The 9,764-nt window shown below is 61.4% G+C and overlaps 1 protein-coding gene across 1 annotated transcript; it reads left to right on the top strand.

Annotated features, from left to right (window-relative positions):
• Positions 1-3,879: 3,879 nt before the first annotated feature.
• CYHR1 (cysteine and histidine rich 1) lies at positions 3,880-7,560 on the top strand. The gene is made up of 3 exons (XM_021688542.1): positions 3,880-4,250; positions 4,966-5,177; positions 6,794-7,560. Exons 1-3 carry the CDS (start codon positions 4,030-4,032, stop codon positions 7,183-7,185), a joined length of 825 nt encoding a protein of 274 aa, XP_021544217.1. The 5' UTR covers positions 3,880-4,029; the 3' UTR covers positions 7,186-7,560.
• The last annotated feature ends 2,204 nt before the right edge of the window (positions 7,561-9,764 follow it).

The raw sequence follows: 9,764 nt of genomic DNA, 5'->3' as shown, positions 1-9,764 counted from the left end.
CCCCCCCCGAGTCCTGACTCTTGAGGTGTGATATCAGGAGCTGTTGGCCCAGGACTTCAAACCCAAAATCTGGTGGCGTGTTAGAGTCCTGGCTGTAAAGCTGCATTTCTTGGACACGGCAAGATCTCTTCTTAGTTCCCTCGAATAAAGAGATTGAGGAGACCTCAGGCCAAACATCAGGGACGTGGGGTGCCCTGCAGCCCTCATGAGCATGGTGAGAGGGACCTCCAGCTGGGCTGAGCAGCAGTTTTGGGGTTAGTGCCCTAGCTGTCCTTTGGAGGGTGGGCTGCTCACATGGGCCTAGGTGCCAAGCCTTCCTGGAGCCCCCAGCGTTTGAGGGGACCATGTACTTCAGGCTTAAGAGAGGGCCTAGAAGGCCTATTGACCAAGGCTTGGTTTCCAGGAGTTGGTGGGGGGGTGGTATTTTCTAAGGCGCTTTTACAGCCCAAGGCCTGGAGTCAGGGCTCCCCATGAGTTTGGACGGTACATTCAGCTTCCCCTTAGCCCAGGGGGGACGCTGGCCTGGGTGCACGTGGGCTGCCTGTGGCCAGGTAGAGGGAGAGGTTGCTGGGTGGTGTCCTGAGAGGGCAGGTACAAATGTCCGCTCCTGGGCCGTTTGCGGAGGGGCTTGGGGGATATTGCTGTGGCTTGGGTGGGGCTGGGGCCTCCCGGGGTGAGGGAGGAGCTTTTGCTGAAATCACATGCTCGTGCCAGGAGTCCTTTCCGAGGCTCTGCAGGTGGGGGCCATGTGAGGGGCTGGCCAGGCTCTGCTGTGTGGTAGCCATGGTGGGTGTTTCTTCTGTTCCTGTCATGTGCTGGGGGCTGAGCCATGCTGTCATACATGTCCCACCCCATCTCTTCAGCACATGATGAGGCCAGTCCTGTCTTTGTCACTTTCTGTGCCTGAGGAAAGTGAGGCCCAGAGAAGAAAGCACGAAGCCCAGGGTCATGCTGCTGGTGACCTGTAGGCTAGAGATTGAGCCAGCATCTGTCCTGGGAAGCCCTACAATGTTCTGAATTGGGGTGCCCCTCTTCCTGCCCCTCCTACCAGCAGGATCTTCCTGGCAGCCTGGGTGGGTGCTGCAGAAGCTGCTGCTTGGGGTACCCAGGTTCTTGGGGGCTTGGCTCTAGCATGTGGAGTGGGGCATTCTGGCCTGCCCTAGCTGTCCATTGGAGGCTTGGCCTGCAGCTGGCATTGTGCAGAGCCCTCTGGGAGCCAGGTTCCGGCCGGGCAAGTCAGGGTAGGTACAGTCCAGCCCGGCCGCTGAGGAGGCTAAGTCTGCGTTACCAGTTGGCCAGGCCTGCATGTGGAGTCGGAGTCTTGTTCAGGAGGTCGAGGAGGACCTGGATAGCGGGGAGGGCTCTGGAGCATGGTGATCCACCCTGCTGTGGACAGACCACCTGGGCTGGATGTCATCTGGGCCCAAACCAGCCACCTGGTTTTTACCCAAGAACACCCCTCGGGTAACTGGTGAGGTGCTGGCCGCATGTGGACATCCGCTTGTCCCTTGGCTGGGCCAGTAGCACTCTGCAGCATCTTGCTGGCTCACTGTCTTCCGTCTCACAACTGAGCTGTTGGGGCCTAAGGGGCAGTGACCCTACCTTTCCCCAGAGGACGGCAAGGGTCAGTACGGCTTCTCCATGGCGTCCTATCACCGAAGCCTGTGTTGCATCTAAAAGCTCCAGGAGGAAGGGGGTGAGAGCTAGCTTGGATGTTCCTGCAGCCCACAGGCTCTAGAAGAGACCTGCTGGGAGGGGTATGCAGGTCACCCCTCTGCACCAGAGTAGTGGACTTTCAGGGCAGTGCTGGGAGGTAGGTGTCATGTACTTGGCAACCTTGGTGTTCCTCAGGAGGCTCTAGGACTCCATCCAAGTCTCTCACCCTTAACCCCACACCCTGGCTGGGCCACCTTGAGATAGAAGAGAAGCCAGGTGAGTTCTGTTGCTGTTCTGCTCAGGCAAGTGGTGGCTGCAGAGCTGGGCCCTGCCCAGGTAGCCTCTCACCAGAAGGCATCGAGAACCAGAGTCTGTGGTGTGGGGCCCCCAGGCCCTGGGTCCCAGGGTTGGCATCCTGCAGGCCCTGGAAGTAAAGGGCCTTGGTGTCCAGTGACTCAGTCGTTAGTGAGCCTGAGCACCGTCCTTCTACGCCTCTGCAAGCTGCAGCAGTCTTCTCTTGGGGGCTGTGGTTTGGCGAAGCCAGGTCTCTGCCAGGCTCAGGCCCCTGGCGGGGGCTGTGATTAAACACATGCCCTGGGCCCTTGGTCTCTGCCTCCCACCGGGTGGAGGGGGCCTGTGGTGTCTGTGTCCCCTGCCCTCCCCTTCACCCACCGCATCTCTGGCTTCTCCATTGACCCCTGGGGGTGGACAGGGTAGCCTGCTGTTCTCGTGAGCAGGCCTTAGCTCATCCCAGCTGCTTCTGGGAGTCCCCACCCCTGCCAGCCCATGTGCCCAAAGCTGGCACTGGCCCACCCCTGCCAGGCCCTTTTCCTCCAAACCTGAGCCCAGCCAGCTCCCCTTCCTCCTCTTGCACATTTTAATTTTTGGCCTGACTTAGAAATGGAGATTTTTAGCACAGATAGTCTGTGGTGTTTGTGTGGACATGGATTCTGTAAATGAGGCCTTTGTCCCCAGCCCTCCCACCTGCACTGGTCCTTAGCACGTAAGTCCCATCACTCACTAGCCCCCAGGCCCAGCACACAGGTGCCAAGAGCTCCCTCGGCCTCCCACAGCTCCTCAGCTCAGGGTGCGCAGACCCCTGAAATGATGGGATGCCAGCTGGTGTTGACCGAGGATCCCACGTGTGTGGGTGTGGCCAGGCCTCTACTGCACTGCAGCCCCCCTCAGAAGTGCCCTGGACCTCGGGGGAAGCTTGTGGCCCAGTGGCTTTCTGGAGGTTTGCCCCAGCTGGGGAGCCCAGGCCGGCTGCTGGCGAGGCCTGTGACAGCGTCATCTGCCCGCTCACCCTCAGCTGGCTGCAGGAGAGTCTCCAAGTGGAAATCCAGCTACCCTCAGCAGAACCCCCACATGCCCGCCACAGCATTCCCTGACCTCTGCCCCTGCAGGTTCTTACCAGCCAGGGCCAGGCCTGGGGATCTGTGTCTGCCCGAGGGGACACTCAGCTCAAGTCTTTGCTCTTGTATCTCGGTGGGTCTCTCCTACCCCTGGAGGGCCGGGCCCACAGCCTGTGTACTTCCCTGAACGGCACCACGAAGGCACTCAGGATGTGCCTGTGGAACCAGAGGCCCGCTGTCCACGTGCGCATGGACTCCTGGCATGGGCACGTTGCCCACAGGCAGCGTCTGGGCCTCAGATCTGCAGGCTCCCAAAGGAAGGGGGCCTGCCTCCTACTGACCCAGGTCAGCAGTGTGTCCTGCCGGTAGCCCCCGTTCTCTCGTCCAGGCATACACCGTGCCCACACACCCTTGTCCCAGGCCAGCTGGGTCTCCCCACCCACCCCAGCTCGGTGCCAGTAGCCTGCAGGAAGGTCCCCATGCGACGCCAGGCTCACTGGGTGGTGGCAGCTGCCTTCTCACCTGGGCTGGAGTGGAGGGGCCAGGCCCCCAGCACGGGGGAGCAGTGTCTGCTCCTACTCGGCAGCTTCTGGCTAAGTGCCGCTGCCGTGCTCAGACAAGAGTCTGTGTTCCTGTAGGTGTCCCGAAGTCAGGGCCTCTGGGGGACCCCTGACACAGTCCCTGGCCCCTGGGATGGGAAAAGGCTCCAAGCCCCAGCGTGGCCAAACCAGTCACCGCTTGTGGGCCTCCCTCAGTGGAGGTCTGTCACCTCTGCAAGCCACCAAGGGCTCCCTTTGAGTCACCTGCCTCTCCACAGGAACCCCATTGGCCACGTCTTTGCCATGTTCCACGGAAAGGGCCCGTTCCTCCTGAGCAGTGGCTCTGTTTGCCTCTCCTGGCCAGCAGGCCCTTCTGCAGCTGGAGCCAGCGGGGCAGGCTGGTGGTGCGTGTGTGCACGTCCTGCAGGTCTGTGAGCTCATCTCCCTTTCCTTCTTCGCAGTGTACTAACGGTCACTTGATGTGCGCTGGCTGTTTTATCCACCTACTAGCAGATGCCCGGCTGAAGGAGGAGCAGGCCACATGCCCTAACTGTCGTTGTGAGATCAGTAAGAGCCTCTGCTGCCGCAACCTGGCTGTGGAGAAAGCCGTGAGCGAGCTGCCCTCCGAGTGTGGCTTCTGCCTGCGCCAGTTTCCCCGCTCCCTCCTGGAGAGGCACCAGAAAGAGGAGTGCCAGGACAGGTAACCTCCTGGGCCGGCCTGCCCGCCGGAGGTTTAGCCACATGTGTGGGGCCCAGGATGGGGCTGGAGGCCACCCTGGTGCAGGCGAGGCCCCAGAATGTGGGATATTCTGGTTGGTCTTTGTTGCCCTGGCCCTGGGTTTTGCACACATAGCCCAGTGACAACCTGGGGGGAATGGGCCAGGGTGAAGCTGCTCGGGGCCCAGGCCCTGGAGGGGAACAGGGGTGGGCCCCACAGAGGGCAGGGGGCTGTGATCTGGACCCAGTGGCTGTTTGGACATCACCCTGGCTCTCCCAGGTTCTCTGGCTGCATGGGGACCTCTTGGAGGCTCTCTGTCCTTGGCCAGCTCTGGGAGCTCAGCGTGAAGCTGCATGGACACCCTAATAACCCAGTCCCTGCTGGCTGGCCCTGCTGTCTGCCATTGGTCAGGCCAGCGAACCTCACATAGAGCGAAGCTGCATAGGGTCCAAGACCATGGTCAGTGGCCACTGTTGCCAAGCAAGAGAGTCCTCCCAGCAAAGGGTGTAGGTGGCATGTATATTCATAGCTCTCACGTGCTCCTTTTCTCTCAGTCTCTCCCACACACTCCGACCCCTTCCTGGGGGCTGGCACACGGTGGATATGTCCTTCAAGGTGTAATTTGTATGAGCAGGGCTGGGCAGAGCCACCTCCCACAGGGCGCAGGCTGTGACCACGGTGCTCGCCTCCTCCCCAGGGTGACCCAGTGCAAATATAAGCGCATCGGCTGCCCGTGGCATGGCCCCTTCCACGAGCTGACGGTGCATGAGGCTGCGTGTGCCCACCCAACCAAGACGGGCAACGAGCTGATGGAGATCCTAGATGAGATGGACCAGAGCCACCGCAAGGAGATGCAGCTCTACAACAGCATCTTTAGCCTGCTCAGCTTTGAGAAGATCGGTTACACAGGTGAGGCGCCCCGCCACCCACTGCATGCCACACAGGCTGGGGGCGGGGGGGTGGGCGGCGGCTGGGAGCCTGGGGAGCAGTGCGCTCTGAGCAGTGGGCACAGGCCATGCTGGAAGGCCAGGCTGTGGACAAGCTTTTGGTGAATGGGAGGACACCTTGGGGGAGAAGACGTGCCAGAGGCCAAGCAGGGGAGGGGCCGGGGCAGGACCCCGGGGGCACCTGCATGGCTCTCAGAGGCCCTCTCACCTGTCCTCCCCTCCCTGGGCCTGCCACCCTAACAAGGTGGCATCCTACTGTGTGGGGCTGCACAGCCCTTGGGACAGTCAGTGTCTAAGCGGAAGGTGGGTGTGTCTTGGAGGGCCCAGCGGCTAGGGGCCTGCCCTGCGGAGCCAAAGGCAAGAAGAGCACTCAGCACATCCGGTCCTGCCTGCAGGCAGTTACTGCAGTGGCCACGGGTCTCCTGAGGCCATCAAGAAGATGCTCAGGGGCAGGGCTCCTGAATGAGCTGAGGGTGCTCAGCTCAAAATGCAGAGCTGGGAGTGGACGCCCAGGGACGGGCAGGCTGGACCACGCTCAGGCCCGCTGGATCTCATGGGCTCGCCTGGCCACTGCCACTGCTTTTGGACATGCTGGGGAGCAGGAACCAGGCCAGGGCCTGGTCCAGATACAGAGAACAGCAAGAAGCACCTGCTGACACTGGGGCCACTCAGGGAGACTACGGCCCTCTACTGCTCAGCCCACGCCAGGCAGCCGGCTCAGAGCATCAAGGGCGGTCACAGGCAACCAGTCACGCCATGCTGCCTGGACTAGGCCTGGCTAGGTGTGGGCCTGCACAGGCCTGAGAGCGAAGGGCCCCGCAGCCTCAGCAGCAGAAGGTCGTGGCCCCTGGTTAGTTGCAGCCTCAGCTGCCCTGCTGGGCGCCATGCCACAAACAGTCCAGGCCAGGCCTCCTGGGTCTGGGCGGGCTGAGGCATCATGCTGGTGGCGGTGGCCGGGCAGGGACCCCCGTCCACGCAGGAAGGACTGGCCACCTCCGTGGAGGGACTCGGGGGCCGTGGGCCCCGGGCTGTGCTGAGAGAACTGTGTGACAGGAGCCCAGCACTGGGCCACACGCCAGCGCTCTGCCTTGCGCCCCACGCAGGCTACGTGCCGCCCGCCCGCCCGCCGGCCCGCCGGCCCGCCCGCCGGCCCGCCGGCTCTTCTGGCAGCTCTGTATCAGAACCAATAAAGTGCACTTGTTCTCAGAACGCATCCTGTCTGTGTGTCTGCTTACCCACGCCCCTTGGGTGGGCCTCCCTCTGCCTGGGCTGGGCCCTGGGGGCGGGGCAAAGAGGGAGGCCAGCGAGGGTCGGGCGCTCACTTCCTTCAGCCTCCGGACTCCCTGCAGCTAATGCGTGTTACTTCTGTTTGTAGTTCTTTCCCCCAAGCTTGAGTACGCCTCCATTTGCCATAATTGCGTTTGATTAGCCTTGTGACCAGTAGAGCACGCTCTGTCCTCCTGGTAAGTTGCCTTCCTCCCTGGCTGAGCCTTTGTCCTCGCTCGGCCTCTGGAAGGCGCCGCCCCCGGCCCCGCCCACACTGACTGCCGGCTCTTCCCGGCCTGTCTGTCTCCACAGAGGTCCAGTTTCGGCCGTACCGCACGGATGACTTCATCACACGCCTGTACTACGAGACGCCGAGGTTCACGGTGCTGAACCAGACGTGGGTCCTGAAGGCGCGCGTGAACGACTCGGAGCGTAACCCCAACCTGTCGTGCAAGCGCACACTCTCCTTCCAGCTTCTCCTCAAGAGCAAGGTCACGGCGCCCCTCGAGTGCTCCTTCCTGCTGCTCAAGGGTCCCTATGATGATGTGAAGATCAGCCCGGTCATCTACCACTTTGTCTTCACCAACGAGAGCAACGAGACGGACTACGTGCCACTGCCCATCGTCGACTCCGTGGAGTGCAACAAGCTGCTGGCCGCCAAGAACATCAACCTGCGGCTCTTCCTGTTCCAGATACAGAAGTAGGCGGCTCTGCTGTGCTGCCCACGCCTGCCCAGCGGCGGCTTCGCCGTGATGTGTGACCATCTGAGCAACGGAGGAGGAGGAGTGAATGCGAACGTTGGGAAAGTCTGCATGCGTGTGCGAAGGCGTGAGTGCTCACGCCTCGCCCTCTGCCCCGCCTCCCCTGTCCCAGACACCGGAGGCTGGGCCACCTGCAGAGGAAACGGTGGCTCAGGGACACCATGGGGCTAAGCCCAGTGGCCACGCCCTGGCCCCCAGTGGCGCAGTGGGGCGCACCGTCTGCTCTGGGCCGTGCTCGGCCCCTGGGCCGGGCTCGGGGAGCACGCTGACTTCAGACGGCATATTTGATTGCAATTAAAAAGGCACCCTTGTTTCCTACTTTCTGTTTTGTTTGAGGGAAAGGCGTAGCTGCGATTGGACATTGGGGGAGCTTTGATTTGGCCTGGGGGTCAGAGCCCAAAGGTCCTTGTCACTACACCTCCATGTACACCCACCACCAGAGCCGGGGTCTTGCAGCGGCCCCAGCGCACCCCCCACCCCACCAGCTGCCCCAGAGGGGCAGGACTTGGCCACCCAGGCTCAGCAGATGCTTCGGAATGCAGGGTGAAATTCTGTCTCTTCCCAGGAAAAAAATTAAACTCTTTACAGGCTCTTCTATAAGTTATGAAATTTAGCAAGAGAAAATCTATTTTGTGTATTCAGCCTTGAGGGCACAGCATCCCCAGCCTGTGAGGGAAGCTGTGGGTGGGGGCTGCTGGTGATAAGCTAGCCTGGCTGGGGGAGGGTTTGAGTGGGCCGGCCATCCCCCATGCTGCTGGCCCTGTGTCTGGGGGGGCCCCCCACAGAGGTCAGTCCTTGGGCAATCTGGTTTCTCGCTGGAGGGAGCTCTTCAAGCCTCAACTTCGCTGCCTCCATGACCCTGGCCTGCAGTGAGCAGGCCTCAGTGTGTGGGCCTCACAGCGGGGGAAGGAGCCCTGCCTGGAGGCCCCTGGGACCCTCAGAGCTGCTGGAAAGGGGAAAGCTTGCCCCCCCCCCTTTGCTTAGGAGACACGGCTCTTCTGCGATAGGTTTCTGTTGCTTAAATACCAAAGAACCGTTTCCTTTGCCCCCTGCCTGGCCTACCCGATGCTTCAGAGCAGTCCCTGCCACTCCCGCCCCCCTCCCGACCTAGCCCTCCATTTCCCGGGCCCTGTAGGCTCAGCATGCTGGGGAGCCCTGGCAGCAAGAGTGCAGAGCTGCAGGCCTGGCCTTGCTCTGTGGTCCCTCCTCTCCCAGCCCTCAAGCTGGGAGCTGAGAAATGGAGGCAGGGAGGCCTGGGGTAGAGTGACGCCTCATCCCAGTGCTGAGCCCAGGCAGCCCTCTGAGCCAATTCTCCCCCCAGGGCAGCTGGCCTAGTTATATTGAGAAGACTGGTTAGCTTCCTGTTTCCAGCCTAGGGCGCGGGGCTTATGGGGGAACCCCTCCTGCAAGGCCATCTGTGCCTGGCCACTGAGGGCACCCAGAGGTGCTATGCTTGCTTTCCTACCCTCCACAAAGATGCCACCCAGCCCCCAGCACATCCTCGGGGGCACACCCTGGCAAGAGTCCCACTGCCCTCGAGGGCTGCCCCCCACCCGGCAGGCACAGGATGACATTCAGATAGCCATGTGCCAGGTCTCGTGTGTAGAGGGGATGGGGCTGCGTCATTGCATCTCAGCATCTCTTGGGGATGGACACCGTCTCTGTAGAGTGTCTGGATTTCAGAGGACCATGTGGTGGAGGAGCCAGGCCAGGGCAGGCTTGCCTGTGTTTGGGTGCATGTGTGAGAGATTTGAGCCAGCAGAGGGGTGGCGCCCAAAGGCTCTCCTAGCTGGGGCAGGGTGGGAGGCAGCAGATCTCTACGCAGGTCAGGTATGTGGCTGGGCCTTCTCAGCCCTGTCTCTGCAGTCCTAGGTCTAGCAGTCCTTGGGGATGGGGGTGGCAGATGGGCTGGGCTCTGCACACCAAGGGTTCCTGGGTGCTGTGGGCATATAGCCCACTATTTCCGGCAGCCCAAGGGCATGGGGGGGCAGGGTGGCACCCACACAAGGCCCTCCTTGTAGGGGCATGTGTCTGGGGATGCCCAAGAGGAGTGGTAACATCCCAGCATTGCTGTCCCCAGCACAGCCCCCATCCCGTGACAGTCACCTCAGCAGCTGAGTCTTACAGCCTGGTGGAGACGGGTACCCTGGGAGATTGTGTTATGTCTCAGCCACTCCTGGGAGCTGGTGCCACAAACCTCCTGTGGCATCTCACGGGGGCGTCACTGATTTACTGGGGAAGTCCCATCCACGTTGCTAGAAAGGAGAAAACACCCATGGTCTGTCTCCAGGACCCCTTGCCATCTTGGCATCCTGACCTAGAGAGAGTGGGGGAAGAACCCCGACAGATGTTGGGGAGTCCTGGGGGCACAGACCAAGCTGGCCCCTCCCTGCCATTACCACTCCCCTACGGGCACTACATCCCTCAGTTCACCCAAGTGAGACATTTACAAAAATAATAAAAATAATTTTTTAAAGAGTAAAGTGAGAGGTGTTTTTATCACTGTGGGAAATGACTTACAT

The sequence above is a fragment of the Neomonachus schauinslandi genome, chromosome 4 (genome assembly GCF_002201575.2).
Source record: "Neomonachus schauinslandi chromosome 4, ASM220157v2, whole genome shotgun sequence".
NCBI classification, from domain to species: Eukaryota; Metazoa; Chordata; class Mammalia; order Carnivora; family Phocidae; genus Neomonachus; species Neomonachus schauinslandi.
The sequence above is the reverse complement of the archived record's forward strand: the minus strand, read 5'-3'. Positions and strand labels throughout refer to the sequence as shown.

What these genes read in the sequence shown, in the direction of transcription:
- CYHR1 (XM_021688542.1), top strand. Translation starts at nt 4,030, where the DNA reads ATGTGCGCTGGCTGTTTTATCCACCTACTAGCAGATGCCCGGCTGAAG. An exon ending in AAAGAGGAGTGCCAGGACAG is followed by an intron (nt 4,251 to 4,965) that starts GTAACCTCCTGG and finishes CCTCCTCCCCAG; the next exon opens with GGTGACCCAGTGCAAATATA. An exon ending in TGAGAAGATCGGTTACACAG is followed by an intron (nt 5,178 to 6,793) that starts GTGAGGCGCCCC and finishes CTGTCTCCACAG; the next exon opens with AGGTCCAGTTTCGGCCGTAC.